The 22,521-nt window shown below is 35.7% G+C and overlaps 1 protein-coding gene across 2 annotated transcripts; it reads left to right on the top strand.

The window, feature by feature from the left end:
• Positions 1-6,638: 6,638 nt before the first annotated feature.
• Positions 6,639-21,913, top strand: TYRP1 (tyrosinase related protein 1). Of its 2 annotated transcripts, none has more exons than XM_057722476.1 (8): positions 6,639-6,742; positions 7,171-7,636; positions 9,015-9,337; positions 12,059-12,263; positions 15,088-15,255; positions 17,454-17,633; positions 20,629-20,775; positions 21,628-21,913. In XM_057722476.1, exons 2-8 carry the CDS (start codon positions 7,252-7,254, stop codon positions 21,831-21,833), a joined length of 1,614 nt encoding a protein of 537 aa, XP_057578459.1. In that variant the 5' UTR covers positions 6,639-6,742; positions 7,171-7,251; the 3' UTR covers positions 21,834-21,913. The 2 variants fall into 2 exon arrangements, with proteins under 2 accessions (XP_057578459.1, XP_057578460.1); XM_057722477.1 differs by having other exon boundaries at positions 6,739-6,877.
• The last annotated feature ends 608 nt before the right edge of the window (positions 21,914-22,521 follow it).

Here is a 22,521-nt window from a genome sequence, read left to right as displayed (position 1 = left end):
TCTAGAAGTCTCTCAGGCAGTATTGAAAGAAAGACAAAAACTTGTCTTCTGATGAGTGAGACAAGCAATAAACAGGTAAAAAATGAATAAGTAGTAAAAATTTCAGGCAATGTTTAGTACTATGAATAAGACAGCCTTAAAAAACAAAAAGGGTAATGAATGATGGGGTTAGAGATAGAGAGGTCTATTTTAGGTGAGGTTTTCAGGCAAGGCTTCTCTGAAGAGGTAACATCGAAACAGAGACCTGAATGACATGACACAGCAAGTCACACAAACACCTGGGGACATGGCAGAGGGAATAGTAAGTGTAAGGAACAAAGTAATGAATAAAAGAGTTTACCAGGGAGGGCAGTGAGAGTGGCGGTCGTCAGAGATTGGAGGGGCCAGATCATGTAGGCTTCTGTATGCACTTGGGTTTTATTCTAGGCATGTTTAGAAATCACTGATGGGTTTTGTTTTCATCAGGTATCCGTAATAAAAAGCTCTCTCAGGCTGCTGAGTGAAAGATAAAATCTTGTGTGGAAAATAAACTCCTGTGCAATTAAGCATGGCAGGTAAGGGGATGAGTTAGGTTTTTGCCACAGGGCAGGTGAGAGAGAAAAATGGCTCAAAGTGAGACTCTGTTAGACCAGCTGATGGATGCAGTTTGAAAGAAACAAAGAGAAAGAAACAAAGAGAAAGAAACAGTGGCTCCTGTATGTCATCTTCTAAGGGTTTGGTTTTTTTGTTTTGGTTTTTGTTTTTATAATATTTATGTGGCAGCTTTCTGACAAAAATTTGAAGGAAAAATCATATTTTCAAGGTTAATCTGTTTATTCTGTTCAGAGTCCACATTAGGAATAGCAAATCCAACCAATTTTTAGGATTTTCTAATATCCCTGTCAATAAAACAGGATTGGGTAAAGTTTAAAAAATGATATAAAAACATGTGTTCTTGGCAATTCCCTGGCGGTCCAGTGGTTAGGACTCCACACTTCCTTTGGAGGGGGCCCAGGTTCGATCCCTAGTCAGGGAACTAGATACTTCAAGATGCATGATGCAGTCAAAAAAACAAAAAAAGTGTTCTGAAAGAATAAAATACTATGCAAAGTTAATGCACTGTATATCAGTATATTATATACACTTTTCAGGGGGTACTATACACATGTTATAGAAACAAGAGTACAGTGTTATCTTAGCATAGAAGCCAGAGAAGATACATTGAGCTACCTTTGAAAACAAAGAAACTAAGCTTGTGGAAGCCTATTTATAGCTTCTGACTAAGAAATACAATACAAAAGAAAAATATTCAAGTAGTAACTCATTTTATAGGAAAAAATTGCTTTCTATGAAATCTTGTTCATAATAAACAGAATTATGTAATACATAGTAAGTATAATTATATAATCAAAAAGACTGCTATAAAAAATTATCTGAATTTTTTCCCTTTGCCTGTAAATTGTAACCTTAATAAAATATAAGCTTCCTAAACTTATAGGAAGATGGAAAAATCCAATCATCTTTTTCTGAAATCTAATAATTCATACCTTAAAGCCATCTAGTATGGCCAACTAGCAGTTAAGACATCATTAGCTCAATCCAGTTTACCCAGCTTTGGCTGTAACAAGATCTCTGCCTACTGGTCTATAAAAATGTGATGAAAATTGTGTACTATAAGGCATCAGGACTTCTCCATTCTGCGATTCTAGGTATAATAGGTTATTTTCTTAATAATTCTTCCTTTCCCAAAGGATCTCTTCCTTTTCCCATTTACCTGTTGCACAACTTACTCACTATTTGATAAAGTGATAAATAGCAAAAATTGATGCTGTTAGTCTGACTCAACTGCCAAACATAGTTTTGGATATTTATCTGATGACTTTTCATGTAACTTGCCTTATTCTTTTCATTTTTGTTCCCACAACTGTGCAGTAACAGAAAAACAACACAAATTATTAATATAAACATTGAGCCTGGGGACTTAAGATCAAATTTTATGGTGATAGAACTGCCTGTTAAAGATACTGACATATTCCTAGTCCATAACCTCCTGGAAGACAGTCATTTTGTAATATAATAATAAAATCCCCAGCTTGTGTTTTGTGATTCTAATAAATTCAGGCCTTAGTTGCTGACTCAAAGAGTATGGGTATTATTTTCTTTATGTATTTTAATATAATTTTAATGATAAAACCAATTTCCACTTGACCTGAGGTAGTTCCAACTGACTGATATGACAATATTTTAAGTTACACAACAACTTATATGTATCTTCTAATGGAAACCATTAACCTTGCCAATTTATACAAAATAAAAAGATAGGTTAAGAGATAAGAAGTACAGAATGAGGACATATGCCTAATGATAGGTCCAGAAGAAGTAAACAGAGTATGGAGATGAGGCAAAATTCGAAGAGAAAAATTACTAAAATATTTCCAGAACTGACAGTTATGAATCTACAAATATGTAAAGCAAAATGTACACAAAGTAGAATAAATAAAATTAAATCCATTTCTTTACATAACCTATGAAAGCAGAGACAAAAAGATCTTGAAGGCAGAGAAAGAGAAAACAAAACTTACAAAAGAACAACTGTAAGAATGACAGCAGACTTCTAAGTAGCCTCAATGTCAATGAGAAAACATCACAGTAACATCTTCAAAACTATCACTCAGGAACTAAAGTGAAAGAAGTCATTTGGAGACAGACAACAAGGTCCTACTCTATAGCAAAGAAACTATATTCAATATTCTGTAATAAACCATAATGGAAAAGAATATGAAAGAGAATATACGTATATATATATATAACTGAATAACTTTGCTGTACATCAGAAACTTATACAACATTGTAAAATCAACTATACTTCAATTTAAAAAAATATTTTAAAAAAAGAATATATAACATTGACACAGAGATATTCAAATTCACCAACAGAACAGAACAGCAATGCCAGAAACAAATCCATTCATACACAAAAATCTGAAAGGGTGATATTACAGATGACTATAATTGGTGCTCAGAAAAACTGGGTTTTGATGTGGAATAAAAATTTTAACTGAGATTCCTATTCACATCAGGCACAAGACCCAATTCCATATGCGTTTAAAGACTGAAATGTGAAAGGCAATATTTAAAATTTTTTATGTTAAAGACAATATTAAAAAACAGTTCACTGCTTGCGGAATGGGAAGGATTTCTTAAACAACATATGGATCCTACTAACAATAAAAGATTAATACAATGACATTAAAATTAAGAACTACTAATCATTAGAAAAGTGTGTCAAGAAAGCAAAACTTAAGCCATAAATTAGAATAAAATATTTTAAATATATCTATCTGACAGAAGATTAGAAGTCAGAATACATAAAGAAGTCCTATCTAGCAAAAAGATAAAAAACATAATTTTAAAAAATGGGCAATACATATGAAAAAAATTTACAATAAAAGAAACAGAAGGAATAAAAGCATAAGAACAGTATTAAAACATATTAGTTATTAAGATGAATGAAATATCTAAATCTATATGTCAATTAAGTCTATTATTAGCAAGTGTTAGCAAGTTTGTGAACCAATAAGAAAACTTTTTTCTTAAAGCTCTTTATTGGAATACAATTGCTTAACACTGTTGTGCCAGTTTTTGAGGTACACCACAGTGAATCAGCTCTATTTATACATATACCCCCATATCCCCTCCTTCCCATGACTCCCTTCCACTCTCCCTGTCCTGGCCCTCTAAGTCATCACCCATCATCGAGTTGATCTCCCTATGTTATGCAGCAACTTGCCACTAGCTATCTATTTTACAGTTGGTAGTGGCTATATGTCAATGCTACTCTCTCGCTTTGTCCCAGCTTCCCCTTCGCCCCGCCCCATGTCCTCAAGTCCATTCTCTGAATCTGCATCCTTTTTCTTGCCCTGTCACTGGGTTCATCAGTACCATTTTTTTAGATTCCATATATGGTATTTGTTTTTCTCTTTCTGGCTTACTTCACTCTGTATGACAGACTCTAGGTCTATCCACTTCATTACAACTAACTCAATTTCATTCCTTTTTATGGCTGAGTAATATTCCATTGTATATATGTGCCACATCTTCTTTATCCATTCATCTGTTGATGGGCATTTAGGTTGCTTCCACATCCTGGCTATTGTAAATAGTGCTGCAATGAACATTATGGTACATGTTTCTTCTTGGATTATGGTTTTCTCTGGGTATATGCTCAGGAGTGGGATTACTGGGTCATATGGTAGTTCCATTTTTAGTATTTTAAGGAACTTCCAAACTGTTTTCCATAGTGGCTGTACCAACTTACATTCCCACCAATAGTGCAGGAGGGTGCCTTTTTCTCCACAGCCTCTCCAGTATTTATTGTTTCTAGATTTTCTGATGATGGCCATTCTAACTGGCGTGAGGTGATACTTCATTGTGGCTTTGACTTGCATTTCTCTGATGATTAGTGATGTTGAGCATCTTTTCATGTGTTTGTTAGCCATCTGCATGTCTTCTTTGGAGAAATGTCTATTTAGGTCTTCCGCCCATTTGTGGATTGGGTTATTTGCTTTTTTGGTATTAAGCTGCATGAGCTGCTTGTATATTTTGGAGATTAATCCTTTGTCTGTTGCTTCGTTGGCTAATATTTTCTCCCAATCTGAGGGCTGTCTTCTTGTCTTGTTTATCATTTCTTTTGCTGTGCAAAAGCTTTTAAGTTTCATGAGGTCCCCTTTGTTTATTCTTGATTTTATTTCCATTAATCTAGGAGGTGGGTCAAAAAGGATCTTGCTTTGACATATGTCATAGAGTGTTCTGCCTATGTTTTCCTCTAGGAGTTTTATAGTGTCTGGCCTTACATTTAGGTCTTTAATCCATTTGGAGTTTATTTTTGTGTATGGTGTTAGGAAGTGTTCTAATTTCATTCTTTTACATGTAGCTGTTCAGTTTTCCCAGCACCACTTATTAAAGAGGCTGTCTTTTTTCCATTGTATATTCAATAAGAAATCTTAAGCACTACTGCTGGGAATATAAATTGATACAACCACTTTGGAAAACAATTTAAAACTAACATAAGTATTCACAAATCTTATGACTAGCAATCCACTTCCTAGATATTTACCATAAGAAATTCTTATATATGTTCAAAAAGTAACATTCACAAGACTCTTTACAGCAGCATTGTTCATAAGACCAAAAAATTAAATAAAAAATCCTGGAAAATAACCCAAATGTTCATTAATAGGAGAATGGAGATACACAAACACACACACACACACACACACACACACACACACACACACACACACACACACACAGAAAGAGAGAGAGAGTATATTCTTACAATGATATATCAAACTGACATTAAAAAAAAACATAAAATACTGCTACATGTAACAACTTGAATATATAGTATTAGTGGGGAAAAAAAGTCTGGTCACTGAAGCCTACTTATATAGTAATGATGATAGCATTTTTGTGATTCTAGTATCCTAGAGATCCAAGGCAAAAAAGAAAAAAAGACTTTTGGCCTCTATGCATGGGATAGGTCCTAACCAGGATTGCTGTGTTTCTTAAAAAACATTTTAGGAAATATCCTAATATGTATTCACATTAGTATATTGATGTATACAAAACAGACCAAAATATAAAAATAAATTTTAAAAGAATAATGCTTTAGATTTTTAGACACAAATCTTAATAACCATGGCTAGACATGGTTGTAATAAATCACATTGATGGCCTGGACAAGGGGCCATGAACAGGAAATCCCTTCTTATTTTTTTCATCTTAATTTGTAGACATAGCCTTGGTTGGCTTTTTGTTTGTAACCATATACCCAAGTCCTTTATATAGATTTCTGGACAATTTTATGGCTGAGAGTCAAATAGGACCGCTAACTGTGATCACAAATTCTGATACCTTTTACACAGTAATTATGTACTGCAAACTAAAGATTTGCTTTGAAGATTGACTTCATATGTATGGGGCTCAACTCCAGAGGAAAATTCCTTTTGAAATACATGAATCTATTACCCTTAGTGCCACTGACTTAAGACCGCTTGCAGAGAAGATAGGAAAATGGTGGTCATTTTCTAAATAGCAGACATAGCAATGACCCTGAGACGCTTTGCCACAGAGATGAACACCACCCGAATGGAAATGAGGGATTTGGAGTACCCAACTGTCAATACCAGCAGGCACCATGACAGCCAATGTCATGTGAGTTGGTATGATCGTGTCTGATGCCTTTTCTACTACAATTACTCTCTCTGGAAATTTTAAGAACGGCACCATCTGTTCTCAAGATGCAACACAATCAAAAGTTACCATCAGGTACAAGCACTAGCCTAGCCCTTTATCACGAAGAAAAGATAAGTGATTTCATTTTATCCTCTCAAGATAAATTATCAAAGGAAAAAATAAAATTCTTGCAATGAAAACAAAAGCTCTCTAGTTTCTCTGAACTGTATTCCAAATTAGTGGCTCTGACCTTTCCTTAAAACTTTAAGCATCACAAGGAAATCAGTGGGAAGGCAATCATGTGCTAACCAAATACTTCAAGGGCAGAAAAACTCACTGAAGTGAAAAGAGATTAGTAAAGGGTGGAAAAGAGGACCAGCCCCTCCCAGTTTGGGTGAACAGATTTAGGATTAGTTATCAGACAGAAACCCACAAGCAATTAACAGCTCTGACATCAGGTGACAAGCAAATATAAAACACGCAGTTCTAAGAGAGTTTCAGCAGAGCATCCCCTCAGGAGTTCAAGGTACCGGAGAGAAACTCTATGGGGAGTGGGTGGATTCCCGCCAAAACTCCATTAGGATAGAGGGAACTTTAAAATTCTGGAAATTAACTTGCTAGAAATCTGCCCCCAATTCTTCTTTCAACTCCATGGATAAAGGTAATTAATGTTGGTGACCCGTTAATGAGTGCTTTTGATAAATGACATGAAGGATAAGTATTTTTTTATATAAATAGAAATTTAAAATGAAGAAAATTAAATGACTAGGACGGGATTTAATTATGCAGGTATTATACCTGTCAAATTTTTAAAGGTAAATCACTATTTTTGTTAGTTTTTGAAATGTTTTACAAATATGAAAAGCATTTTGAAGGTGGGTTGGGAACGGGCTCGTGCCATTTCTAACAGAACAAAAAAACCTACATAATTCCATTTTGCTCTTTCCTTTTCAGCTTGATTTTTATCTATGTGCCTCGGTTTCTCCACAAAGGGCTGAAAACCAGAGCCTATACTGCATTCTTGCTTCAAGCAGAATGAAAGCTCGCCAACTCCTCTCTCTGGGCTACACCTTCTTGGCCCTGGTTCTTTTCCAGCCGGCCTGGGCTCAATTCCCGAGAGAATGTGTCACCATCGAGGCTTTGAGAAATGGCGTGTGTTGCCCAGACCTGTCCCCACTGTCTGGGCCTGGGACTGACCCCTGCGGCTCCTCATCGGGGAGGGGCAGGTGTGAGGCAGTGACAGCCGACTCCCACCCCCACGGCCCCCAGTACCCACATGATGGCAGAGATGACCGAGAGGGCTGGCCCACACGCTTCTTCAACAGGACATGCCACTGCAATGGCAATTTCTCAGGATACAACTGTGGAACCTGCCGTCCTGGGTGGAGAGGAGCTGCCTGTGACCGGAGAGTTCTCACAAGTAAGTGGTGCGTGAGCGGATGCTCAGTTCTGCACGGAACTCAACACACGTAATAGAATCCTGAATCAGTTGAACTTTAAGAACTCCTAGAAATCATAAAGCTCAAGGCTTACTTTTCACAGCTGAGGACGTGGAGGCTCAGAGAGGCTAAGAAATGTATTTGATTTAAGGAGTTGGAGCTCTAGTCTTCTGACTAATAATGTTTCCTTTCAAAAGATGTGTTGGGCAGCCCTTTACGCGAGGAACTTTGCTAGGTGCTTGATGACTGGACCTTTCAGTAACTTCGCAAGATAGTTGTGTTAATTGTGAGGTTCGGAAAGGTCAAGTTCACGTAGCTGGTACATGAGAAAGCTGGAATTCACCCTGAGATCTGTCCAGCTCTAATCCATGAACGTCTCCCACAACCCTTGCTGACCACAAAGACGGTCCTCACTCTGATGATCAAGCTCAGCCATTTTACAAGGTCAGCCTGGCCTGCAGCCTAAATAACAACAAATGACAAAGTTGTAAATAGTAACATCCAGCAGTATTGGATTGTTCTCTTTATGCCAAACATGGGACCAGGAGTTCCACAGAATGTTTACTGAGCCTTTTTTTTAACTGGCGTATAGCTGATTCACAATGTTGGGTATACAACAAAATGATTCAGTTATACATATCTATTTTTTTCAGATTTTTTTCCCTTATAGGTTATTACAAAATATTGAGTAGAGTTCCCTGTGCTATACAATACATCTTTGTTTGTTATCTGTTTTATATATAGTAGTATGTACAAGTTAATCCCAAACTCCTAATCCCTCCCCTCTTCCCCTTCAGTAGCCATAAATTTGTTCTCTATGTTGTGGGTGAGCCTTTATTCTGAGCCAGGCTCTGGTCTAAGTGCTTTTTGTGTGTGTCCTCTTTAATCTCTACAACTCCATCAAGCAGATATTTTTACACGCACTTTACAGATGAAAAACTGACGCTTAGAGAAATGTGTGCAGCGTCATAGCATGAGGCTCCAGTCTTAACCACTATGCTACAGCACATACCGTGTTTTTGCAAAATGTATGACATTAGAAAAGTGGAGAATTCCAAGAGCTATGCCAATAATGAGCAGAAATTAATACAACAGGATCATAGAATCATAAAGTCCATGGTAAGATTAAGGAAAGCTCACAGGAATCCTAGAGTAGGTTGGAGAGAGAAAGAGAAGGAGGGGAAGAGAGAGAAAAAGCAGGCCTGAAGAAGGGATGTTAGCACGGGGTATTTTGTAAAGCATAATTGCAAATTCTCAGTCATGAGTAAACAAGATGTGGTGTTACAAGACGATTGTGCACATTCTCTACTCATGGCCACATGGCAGATATTTTCACGTTTGAACTTTGTATCCCTAAAGTCAGGAGAAACCTACTGGACTTAAGTACAGAAGAAAAGAACCGCTTTGTCCAGGCCCTAGACATGGCAAAGCGCACCACTCACCCACAGTTTGTCATCGCCACCAGGAGGTCAGAAGAAATACTGGGGCCCGATGGCAACACGCCACAATTTGAGAACACTTCCATTTACAACTACTTTGTCTGGACGCATTACTACTCAGTCAAAAAGACTTTCCTGGGAGCAGGACAGGAAAGCTTTGGTGAAGTGGATTTCTCTCACGAGGGACCAGCGTTTCTCACGTGGCATAGGTACCACCTGCTGCAGCTGGAGAGAGACATGCAGGTAGGCGTGAGGCGTGGCCATGTTCACATCCTTTACAGAGGGGGTGCTTTGTTTCTAGGTCATTAATTCACTGTGTTCTTAATGATCAAAGGAGGCGATGACAAAGCGATTTCGCATTATTAATCTACCTTTGGCATTCTGTTAAGTTTCTCCCTATGCTAATTACTTCCTTATTAATTAATCTTTATCCTTTGTGAAATGAAAAAAAAGTCATATCAATGATGAGGGAGCCCACTGAGCCATTTGTAGGTGTGAATTAAAGCACTGGACATATTCTACAGCTCTGTCATTGAAAAAATAATCCTCGTATACTTTGCAATGAAGGACTCTCATTTGATATGTTTCCATTCTCAAATGTAAACCAATACCTGCTCCTGGTTTGGATGAGGCAAGTGTGTATAACTGCTCAATCTTCCAAGTCCCAAATGCATAGCTCATTGTATAAGTTGATGATTCTTTCTGATATGGTATAGGGTTTAAATTATGAAAAAAAATTACTTTCATTTTTATTGTCATAGTTTAACTGAACTCCATTTTTTCCATGACCCCTACCACTTTAAGGCTTATAAAAGAAACCTACTAACGACATCCCATAGGTCAAACTTCGTTTTAATTTAAAAGGCAGTGACTTTTTTGGCATAAAGTGAAACTCAAACCAAACACAGTTACTTCCTGCTTATTTTTAATCAGATAAGCCAAAGCCATATTAAAGTATCTGTTAACATAAATACTTTCCTATTGTTTATTTTACTAACTGCTCTATATTTTAAGAAAAGTATTGTTATTTTTAAATGAATTTAAAGCAAATTTTTATTACTGATGTATAGTTGATTTACAATGTCGTGTTAACTTCTGCTGTACAGCAAACTGATTCAGTTATACATAGCTATACATTCTTTTTTATATTCTTTTCCATTATGGTTTATCACAGAATATTGAATATAGTTCTCTGTGCTATACAGTAGGACCTTGTGGTTTCTCAATTCTATGTATAACAGCTTACATCTGCTAACCCCAACCTAACCCCTAACCCTTTTAAAATTCTTAGATCTCAGTTAGGAAATTCACAAACTGAATCTGCTTTCTAGGTGAAATAACAGCAATGAATCCCTCCCCACAAATTACAACCTAAAAATTAATCTAAAAATATCCAAGGGCAGATTCACATATTGACTTGCAGTATGCTCGTGCCCAGCATTATCCAAGAAAATAAATGGTGAGAAGGGAGAGACTGAATGCACTAAAATACAGAACAAAATATTCACATGTAAGTAGCCCATCCACATGCAGTTTGAGAGTGACTAAATGAATTCATTTGATACTCTGAACTTCATATTTTATAGCTACGATTTCAAGACATTTAGTAGATTACAAGTAGATAAATCTGTCATTTGTAATCGACTCCAGAGCTTCTTGCCTTCAAGTCATTTTCCCACGGGCACTCCAAAATGAAAGGGCAGGTGGGACGTATCTAAAACCTTCAGTTTTGCCTGGGTAAACTTCAACCTCTATGACTTACATTTTTAAAACCCAACAGCACAAGGGATTCAACAAATTACAATCTGAATGTAATGCACAGTTGAAATGCCACATGAATATGTTCCAGCTCCCAAATGCCAGCTGCGGAACCACAAACTGACTCTTAATGATCCCTTAGAAGCTGTCACTAGTTTTTGTGAACCAGAACAATGGCTTCTAAATGAGGACTCTGAAGCCCTGGAGAACAATAACTGGGGATACCTCGGAAAGCTTTTGACCCTCTAAAATACCCCAAGGACAAGGAAATGCTTCCTAGAAAGGGTTTAAAAGTAAAAAAGCAGAAATGTACTAAATGCTTATGAGGTGAGATAAAACAATGGCAATCCTACATTTATACCCCACACTCTAAATATAGCTCCCCAAAGGCCTAAAGGAATGAGAAATAACAAGTACAATAAATATATGTTTAAAGGAACCCAATAAAATAAGCGTGTGATCTTGAGTCCAGAATTTTTAGAATTGTTGAGATCAGTTCTAAATGGAAACTAGGTCTCTGGTGTAAAGAACAGTGTGCACAGAGAAATATCCTGCTTCCGTTTAGCATTTCGTGTCTATATTAGTTTCCGGCAGAAGTCTGAGTCTTCATAGTTTAGATTCTGAAATAGGGGTCTCTAAGTAAAACACCTTCAGTGCCCAGGCAGATAAGGCAAGTGTGAAAGAGCCTCTGGAGTCTGTGGCCAAACCAGAATCTAAATGCCTAAAGTCCTTCCAGTTAAAATAAAAAACAGAAACAAAATAAAAAGCACTGCTTCACATAACATATCTCAAGGCTGGATCTGGTGCCAGACCAGGAGTTAGTGATTCTTGAATTAGAGACAGGAAGATGGAAGGAAGTGGAAATGGCAAAGAGTAGAAGTTATTATTGATAATTTTTTGTATAACCAACAGAAATGTAACTATTTGCCTAAAAAAGAAAAGGAAGACACCTCCCCAAAGCATTTGCAGAAACTTCTGTATGATGGGTTGTTTCATTCCCTCTAATATCTAAGTGACTTTTTGTAAATTAGAGGCTTTGTTAAATAAGGTATTTAAGTCCTCTAGCCCTTCAGACACCACTGACACACTAAGTGGTTCCTAAGTGGCTGAAGAGAACTAATAGAAACAGACTGCCAGGCAGTAAACCAAGCAAAGGGAGAATTTTACACAAAAGCAGAGAATGCTAACAGAGTTTCTGTGATCTAGGAAATGTTGCAGAATCCTTCCTTCTCCCTTCCTTACTGGAATTTTGCCACCGGGAGGAACGTCTGTGACATTTGCACTGATGACTTGATGGGATCAAGAAGCAACTTTGATTCCACTCTCATAAGCCCGAATTCTGTCTTTTCTCAATGGCGAGTGGTCTGCGAATACTTGGAAGATTATGATACCCTGGGAACCCTTTGTAACAGTAAGTTCCAAAATGACAACTAGGATTCAGAATTCCCTATTAGGTAAACCAATTAAATGTGCCGCCAGAACGCCCTTCATTCTACTAAGGACTTCAGACTAAAATCCACTTTTATTATGGAGAATCGATGTATAAATATTCACTAATACCTAGGATACTCAAGGCAATCTGAGGTGCTCCAGGGGAAAAAGAAAGGGCCTATACATTTTCCAGTGCTTTCCTTGAACAACTTGGTCAGTGCATTGCTCACTTTCTTATTTTGGAAATGTCAATGTTGCATTAATTAATCCTCTTAGTAAGCTCAGCACTGCTTAGTGGTCATGTGTCTTGTGTTGGAATTTCACAGAAAATGTTTCCCTAGGACATCTGAAATATGCAGTAAGAGTTGGAAGTGCCCTGGGAATAAAAAACACAAATAATAATAATAATAACAGTTACGATTATTATATAATGATTATTACTATTATTTTATGTTATTATATTATTTTTACTATTATGTTAATCTGGTCAGAAGCTTAAAAACCAAACGGTGACATGGAGGATGCCTTCAATAAAAGAAAGATACTGTACAGAAGATGTCTGCCAACAGGCTCTTTCCAGCTCTCCCAGAGTAAATACAAAAAGAGAATGCTTAACCAGTTGTCCTAGCATCCTTTCTCCAGTAGTCTGAATGCCACCTGTGCCACAGGTCAAGTTTCTGTCCTGTGTGGATCAGTTCTCATGAAGCTTCCTGTTGTCTTCCTTGGATCCTATTTTTACCATCTCCCTTGCTACTAACACAAGATCTTAATTATCAGAGTTTCTATCCCATCTTATTTTTCTTCTTCAGGCATGTCTGGCTATTTTGAACTTTTGTTCTTCCATATAAAAACTAGAATTATTGGAATTTAGTTTTATTATTACACTCAAAACATTTATTCTGCACATATTCTTTTAAGCATAAAATATTAAATTACTTTGTAAACTTAGAGACTATTTTAAATAGAACAAAGAAATTAAGTAGATTTTTCACCATTAGAAGATTATTTAGCTGTATATAGGAATAAGAGAAGTAGCTGTACATAAAACTTGATTCCGTAGAAGTTTAAAAAAATTAGAATAAAACTTTGGCATGCTGAATGAGATATAATTGAGGGTCAGTACATCTTTAGATACCAAAACATTCATCTCTCTCTGCCTGTGATTGTTTTTAATTTCTTTGCACACGGACAACTTCTGCCATTATACCATTAACATCCTATGGATTGGAGTCCTGTGGGATTTCCATGCAGGAATGAATGAAAAATTCAGAGTGTGTGAAGTAGAAAGTAGATTTAAGAAGCATTGTGAAGAAATAGCATGTTTTTCATATGATGAACCAAAAATGATATTTTAGTGGCTGGAAGATGTTAGGTGTCAATAATCAACTCTTTCAGTATACCAAATATACTGGTGCATTCATGGAATATTGGAGAGAGACAGTCCAGAAAGCAGATGAGGACATAAGCATGGGATGTCTAAGGAAGGTCTGATCTAAAGCTGTACAGGTATGGGTGTCCCTGTAAAAGATGATAAGTGAAACCACAGGAATGGATAATTTCATCTGAGAACAGAAGTAGAGAGAGAAAAGAATTACTGTGAGGATTAAATAAGCTATCTTATTAAAGCATTTGGTACCATATCAGACACATTAACATGTGTTCAATAAAATGTTATTTTCCTTTTTTCTTTCACTGGCCTAATAAATAAAACAGTTCTGGTCTAGGTTCCTATCTTTCCCGCCATCCACTACTCCCTTACATTGCCACATACCCTAGGCAAGCTGTTCACCTAACAGGCCCTCCTGTACAATCAATCTGATCTTTTCATAAATCAACATACACCAAACAACTATTTAGCTTTGATTATAAGCTGCTAGATCAAGACTGGAGAATACACTGGTGATCAAAAACACAGTTTGTGCTCCAATGGGGCTTATATTACGCATAGAAGAAGCTTATCATCTTTTATTATTACCTCTGCTTTAAATGTTTGACTTCCAAAATTTGTCTTATTTCATCTCTGGCAATTTTCCTCAGTCCTTCAGGGCTCTTTGCAAATCTCTCTACCTAACGAAGCCTTCCTGAAGCCACCCAATTGGGAAGAATTGACTTTCTCTCTCTCTCTCTCTCTTTCCCTCTCTCCCTCCCTCCTTCCCTCTCTTCCCTATTTCTCTTTCTCTTTCTTCCCTATCTCCCCAAAGGCATTTGTATCCCTAGGGATACATATTAACCCTAGTATAGCAGCTGTTTGTTTACCTGTTTATCTTACCGTCCTTCAAAATCTTTCAAATATTTTTCACATTAATTGCTGAAAAATATGTGTTGATTGAAATACAGACTGCTTCCCAAAGAGATTTAAGGTTGTTTTAACTTTATTTCTCTGAAGACTTGAAAAAGACAGCATTCAAGTACAAAATTTCACATGTGTGTGAAATATGGATTTCAGTGTACACTTTAGGTTTGAGATTATGTTAGCAAAATTTAATTTTTCATGGAATTTTCATTTTAATGTGTTATCTTGAAAAAAAGCATATGTTGATTTAACAAATACAAGGACCTCTATCTGTTATTGTGGTCATCTTTATGTTCAGATGATTTTGTGAATCACATATTTTCCCTATTCACAGAAGTTAGACATGATAACTTAGGTTTTTTCACTTTAATGCCAGTAAATATGCGCTTTAAAAATTTTCTACCAAGGAAAACCTGTCTTTCAGTATACATGCTATGTATACAAATTTAAAAAGCAAAGCTAAGCTCTCTGAATGTTCTATACATGTTCACATACCCCATTTTTTTCCCAGGCACCGAGGGTGGGCCAATTAGGAGGAATCCAGCTGGAAATGTGGCCAGACCAATGGTGCAACGTCTTCCTGAACCACAGGATGTCGCTCAGTGCTTGGAAGTTGTTTTATTTGACACACCTCCTTTTTATTCCAATTCTACGAACAGTTTCCGAAACACAGTGGAAGGCAAGTAAACGAAATCGGTGCTCTGAACTGGTCTAGTTGTCACAGGAAAAACTAAAGTATAAAAATTCAAATCTCTTTGAAAAAACCTTTGAATGCCGTATGGGTCCTGCGAGTTTATGTGAATAGGGGTGTTTATTATGCTATAGTCACAATTTTCCGCCAAAAAAAAGAACTTTCTTAAAGAAAAGTATGAGACCTTGAAACTCTTTTTATCATAGGAGAAGCCCTCGGAAATGATTCTGTTAAAATATCTATAAGGTATTTGAACTCAAATTTCTGTTAGGTAGTTGGCCAATATGTGTATAACTATATCACATTTTACTATAGGCAAATAATATTCAAGACGGAGTGATTATTAAATTTTTTTCTTAAAAAATATAATAAAAAATCCTGAACATAAGTTGACATCTAGTAAAGCCTGGTTTGGACATATGTTTTATTTAGGTATCACCCTGCAAACTTTTTTTTTTAAGATCTATAAAAATTCAAACTAGCATCTAGAGATATTTAATTCAGAGTATTTTAAAGCTGAGAAACTGAGGTCCAAAGAAGTAAAATGAATTTCCAAAGATATCCAGTTATTTAGTAACAGAGCACAGATTCAAATGCAAATTTTCTAAGTCCTCTAAAATAAATTATATTTCATTTATAATTATTTTATAAAATAATTTATTTTGTAATATAAATTTTGATACCTCTAAATTATTCATGATACATATTTAAAGTTTTAAAAGGACAGAATCATGTTTATTATAAACTTGTTATTGTCAAATTTTACCTTAAACACAGCGTTGCACATGTTAGACCACCCTCCCCGTCTCCCCCAAAAAGGAATAGATCTCTCTTTCCATGATCTAAGATATCTGACATATAGATCTGATAATTATTTTCAATTATCTCCCCTTTATCATCAAAATTATATGCCATTCTTGCCTTTGTGTTAATTTTAATAACTACATATGATGTACTGACTTGGAGATGACTCAATAAATAATCACCACATTTTGACTAAGCCGGTATTTATAAACTAAGGCTATAAATAGTGGTTTCATAAAGAATTTGCACATTGTGTCTTACTGATGCCCAATCGAAAGACAAATTATACTGATTTCCTGACAGAATGTATGAAAAGATTAGTGCCTAACCACCTGCCATGTACATTATGGGCAATCTTTAAATGTTTGATGAGTTAAAAAATAATGGAATAAACATATAAAAAAAGAATAAATGAATAAATAACTATAATTGTACAAGCGAGCTAATATATTTCAAATTCTAATTCTGTTTTATAATATATAGCCTTTCTCTGCTCTCCCTGCTCTGGTCCTCCAAGCTAACTACACACACTTATAACTCCATCCCACACCAGAGATCCTCTGTTTTTGTTTGTGATCTATCCTTGTCTCATCCCTAATATGTATACATGAACAATATATAATGGGAGTATATATGGGAAATATACATGTTATATGTAATATGAGAAGTGTATATATTGCATGTAATAGATATATACTATGTGGGAATATATACTAATGGGAATATTCATATGATACATATGTGAAATATATATAATGTGAAAGTGTATTTGGAGAAGATATGCATATGGAATAGAGATCATTCTCAAAACTTCCATAAATGTTTTGACAGCAGTCTTTTCAGATATTTAAAACTAGTACAGAGATGGTAAGAGAGCTCTGAGAAATTGTAACTTCTCCACAAAAATAAATTTCTAAAAATAAACACGCTGACAGTCATTCAAAAGGAATAAGATAGGAGACTAAAGTCACATCTGGCAATTTAAGTTCCAGGACAATCAGAGTGGTGTTTTCGCAATTGTGTCAGCAGTTTTTGTAGAAGCTAGAGCTTTCCACTATCTTTATTTCCATGTAGACCAATGTTAGCCTTGTCAAAATAGAGTGTTCTATATATTTTGACTGGTATCCTTTGCAGGTCATTATTTTTAACCTAGAGGCTACGTTTAGAATGTCATGCCACTAGCTTCAAACTAACCTAGCTCTCGGCCCAGCAAACAAATGTCACCAACCATAGGTACAAAGAAGCAGTGCTATTACACCAAGGTACAAATTGGCCTGACAAGCTTAGGAAAAATTGTTTCCCAATATAATGACTGCTTTGGACTTGAAAAGTTAGATATTTGTAATGGTCTTTGCTATTCTCACCCTTATTTTTACATCTAGGCTACAGCGACCCCACAGGAAGGTACGACCCTGCTGTGCGAAGCCTTCACAACTTGGCTCACCTATTCCTGAACGGAACAGGGGGACAAACTCATTTATCTCCCAATGATCCTATTTTTGTCCTCCTACATACTTTCACCGATGCTGTCTTTGATGAATGGCTGAGGAGATACAATGCTGGTGAGACTCTTTCATATGCTTTTTGCAGGCTCAGCAAAGGAAATTGTTCAGATGGCACAGTTATCACTTTAGCCTAAGCACTCAACACATTTAAACTACACTTTACAATAGGATAAAATAGCTCTAATATCTAGCCATTTCCAAATATTACCGCTTTGAAAAGGCAGATGAGAAGTCTCTCAGAATAGTAATTTTAAGATGATACTTATTAACATTCACTAGGACTAAAAAGGTAATCGCTTCTTTTTACCGCGGAAAGATGACTACCATGTTTCCCCAATTTTTCTTTCTCATATCTTCCAATGAACATCCTCGTTGCTTTTTAATATGAAGGCAAAAACCTTAAAGAGCTCTTCTTTGATACCCCAAAAGACAGAAAAATTACACTCATAACCCACAGTTCTGATTTTTATTACCTTATGGCCTCTTGCAAATGGAAATTTTATTCAACTTGAAAAGTTAATGTTGGTTTTTATTTCACATCATAGAAAATCTCTTTTAAGTTCATTTTAATGCATTCTTTAAAATGTTATTTAAAGGCTACTCTCTCTTCACTCAGCTCAGAGGGTTGTATTACTATTCAAACAATGAATGTGCTTTGACTGGTTAAAATATCATAAATTTTCACATTTTAAAAGGGTTCTAAATTTTGGCTTATGTGCCTTTACTTCATCATCCACATAAACATAATGCTGGAGACTAACTATCTACTGATTCATTTATTCATTCATCCGTCTTTTACTTCCGTGCTTGTGTGTGTGTGTGTGTGTGTGTGTGTGTGTGTGTGTGAGAGAGAGAGAGAGAGAGAGAGAATACAGTAGAAGTCTCTAATCCAACATGATTTTCACCATTAATTGATGAGTTGGTCAAAATAGCTTGTTTCATCTGAAAATAATTTAAGAAATAAGTGACTTAAATATAAATATTTATTCATTTATCAATCTTCTATGAATTCACTAATTGGAGTTCCACCTAAATTTTCATGTGTATTTACGTACATACATACAACCATAATGAATTATCTATAACTTACAGTGTGTTTCTTTAAAGTGAAACAAGAAATTAACAACCCTTGTGTTACAGTCTGAGTACAGTATTATTCTAAACTTTCATAATGCTTCCCTAACCCTTTACAATCATAGTTGCACGCTCGTAATGCTATAGCAACGTCACAGCCACTCATTCTTAATAAATCTTTCCAAAGAATTCCATTCATTTATTATAAAACAACATCCTTCTCATTTTACAATCATAAAATTATCAATTTATGTGTCTTGTTATATCACTTTTATTTCAATAACAAATAACTGAAATTAATAGGTTTAGGAATGAACAAAACAAACTTTTGTTACACATACACGTCTGGAAACTAGACAGAAACTACATACTGACAATAAGCGTATGTAAATAAATATAGAGTATATTAGATGGGGGAGAGTCTTTGTAGACAAGTAAAATCAGGAAAGGAGATAGGGATTACTGTGTAAATATGTGGAGAAAAATGCTCCCAAGACAAAGGAACAGAGGAGCCACTGTGGCTGGAGCAGAGTGGGGAGTGGGGAGAAAATGGAGGGAGATGACAAGGTCAGAGGGAAAAAGGGGGGCAGATCCTTAAAGACATTGGGCTTAACTCTAAGAGATGGGGAGCCACTGAAGGGTCTGACAGGGAAGTAACATTGCAATCCAGTTGTTATTGTTATTCTTCTTCTTCTTCTTTTCCTCCACTTATTTTAATGGACATAACTTTTTTATGCAGCTGAAACTAAACTGGGTTGAGGATGATTCAGTAAAGATAAAATGGAAAGTTTAAAAAAATGATCTAAGTTATTAGCTTTAATATCTATCTTTAATAAACAATTAATATGAGTGCCTCGAGGCCAAGAATCTTGTCTTCTGTTCAATGCTGTACCCCATGTGCCTAGATCAGTGCCTTGCACTAGCAGGAGCTCAATAGATTTCAATGGATAAATCCTTAATTATCATTAATTCATAGTACATTTAAAATCACTAAATTTTAAAGTAACTAAATTTAAAGTTACAAGAATATAAACACTACCTGCCATTTCTATAATCAATTTTTCTTCAGAGTAGATGCTAAAACACCCTCCTGTGCTTCACAGGATCACAGTGCCTGTCCAGGTAATATACTTCTTGCAAATAGAAAATCTAATACTTCACTAGCTTTCTCACATATTCCAGCTCTTCTAAGTGTATTCCCACTAATGTTCTGTCCAAACCCACTTCCAACTCTGGTTTTGTGACACTGCATTTGCATCTAATTGTGTCAACATAAATATAAACAACAACAACAAAGAATGATCTTTCGCCACAGAGTATATCACTCCTTTTATCTCTGATAACAGAAATTTACTAATAATATAAATGCCTGTGATTTGTATTTAAGCAGAAAGATGAAAGGTGGCAGGAGATAAATAGAATTCTCGGACTTTGACTCAAAATGTTAAGTGCTTTTTGCTAACAGAGTAAAATCCAGGGAATAAGTTAATATTTATTTCTCTAACTGAACAGAAAAATGAAAAATACTAAAAACAAATAGTCATAGTCAAGGACAAACCTCCATTAGGTACAGTGTCTCTCAAATTTAAAAAATAGATGATACTACAGCAAATTACAGGTCCAATCTTCTCTTTAGCTTTGAAAAGTAAGTTTAATAAATTTTATTCAAATTAGTTTCTGTAACTTAAAAGTAAAAAACTAATGATCATCATAGATAAGAAAAGACTAAAACTTCCTTACTTTTCAACTTTCTTTTTCTATTGGATGACATGCTAGTGCTATACTCAAAGCATTTGAGCTCTGTTTTATGCAATTCCCTGTTCTGCTGTAGTGAAATGTTTTTATGTCTTTACTCAGTGTAAAATATGAAAGAATTTTTAATGTTATCCTTGAATACTTTGGGTCACCTTCAGAACATAGTAATGTATTAATACTAGCTTGAGTATGTCTATTAACAAGGTGTCTGACATATTTTTAGACATATCCACATTTCCGTTGGAAAATGCCCCTATTGGACATAACAGACGGTACAATATGGTACCATTTTGGCCTCCAATTACCAACATGGAAATGTTTGTTACTGCTCCAGACAACCTGGGATACACTTATGAAGTTCAATGGCCAAGTGAGTATTGAAAATGTATTTTTACTGTGGAAATTTCCGAGAGCAAATTTGTCACCCTTAAAGTAATCACAGTTTTCTGAGATAAAGTAATCCAGTTTTCTCCTTGAATTTAAAAGCTCTCATTTGAATTTTTATTTGGGGATACAGAGACTGAATTTAACATTTGTTGAGAGCCCACTCTGATCTGGTATTGAGCTGATTACACAGCACACTATTTCATTTAATCCTTACAACCCTCTGAGGAAGGTATTAAAATCCTCATTTTACAAATAAGGACGACCAGGCTTAGAGAGAGTAATTGTCAAGGATCACCTTTCTAGTAAGCATAGAGAATGAGTTTTGAGCTTAGCCCTGTGTAATATGTCCTTCTTTTTCTACTATATAATGTTGCTTCCATTTATTTATCCTAAAAAAAAAGAGATGGAGTGAGATACTCTGAGCTGTTTTTTTCTGAAGTTTTGAGATTCAAAACTTTCTGACAATTTTAAATCCCTTTCTTACCAAAGGCAACAGGGTACAGTGAAACAGCACAGGATTTGAATCCTGAAAGACATGGGCTCCAAAACCAACTCTACTTTCTACTAGCCAAATGACCTTGGGCAAGTGACTCAAACTCTGAGCCATATTTCCTCACCTTTAGAACAGATATAACTATCCAATAGGGCTCACTCATTATGAGAAATGGGGAAGTGCTTTGAGGATGCCAGTTACTATAATAGGCAATGAAGTCAATAAAAATTAAATATGAGGGTTTTGTAAAGTACTTGAAACAGTGCCTACATTTTGGGTATCCAATTTGGGGTGGCAACTTTTTACTATTTATTTTTTGCTCTCATTTTCTTTTTCAAATAGGTCGGGACTTTAGTATTTCTGAGATTGTTACCATAGCAGTCGTTGCTGCTTTATTACTGGTTGCAGTCATTTTTGTGGGTGCTTCTTGTCTGATTCGTGCCAGAAGCAAGATGGATGAAGCAAACCAGCCTCTCCTTACTGATCAGTATCAACACTATATTGAAGAATATGAAAGAATGCAGAATCCTAATCAGTCTGTGGTCTAAGTACAAGTGGTATATTCTCTCATGCATTAGTATCATAAAACCACACGGTTGAAAAATAATAGGTTGCGTTACTAACTGTATTTTCTTTCGTTTTGTTACTTCCTTCCTTATGCATGCACATGGTAGAAGTAAAAGCTCCAGATCTTGTTTTCCAGAACTGGGGAAAGTCACAATATTTTCAATGGTTTCTATTTTTCAAATCTACGTAAAATGGTAGGTTGTACCAATTCCATGGTATTTAAGCAGATAGTATGAAGATTTGGGGCATGTTTTGAAAGCCAACTATATGACAATATAAGTAAGTTGCTGTCCTTTGTTAATATTGTAAAGAAAAATCATGATTGATAGTAAACCCCTGATTAAAATACATAAGGAGGACACAAATGAACTTATTTATGAAACAGAAGCAGACTCACAGACAGAAAACAAACTTAGGGTTACCAACAGGGAAAGGGGGTGGGGGAGCGATAAATTAGAAGTTGCAGTTAGCAGATACAAACTACTATACATAAAATGGGTAAGCAGCAAGGTCCTATTGTATAGCACAGGGAACTATATTCAATATTCTAGAACAAACTATAATGCAAAAGAATATGTGTGTGTGTGTATATACATATATATATATATACACACACAACTGAACCACTTTGCTGTACACCAGAAACTAACACAACATTGTAAACCAACT

The sequence above is a fragment of the Hippopotamus amphibius genome, chromosome 2 (genome assembly GCF_030028045.1).
Source record: "Hippopotamus amphibius kiboko isolate mHipAmp2 chromosome 2, mHipAmp2.hap2, whole genome shotgun sequence".
In the NCBI taxonomy this organism is placed as follows: domain Eukaryota; kingdom Metazoa; phylum Chordata; class Mammalia; order Artiodactyla; family Hippopotamidae; genus Hippopotamus; species Hippopotamus amphibius.
The sequence above is the reverse complement of the archived record's forward strand: the minus strand, read 5'-3'. Positions and strand labels throughout refer to the sequence as shown.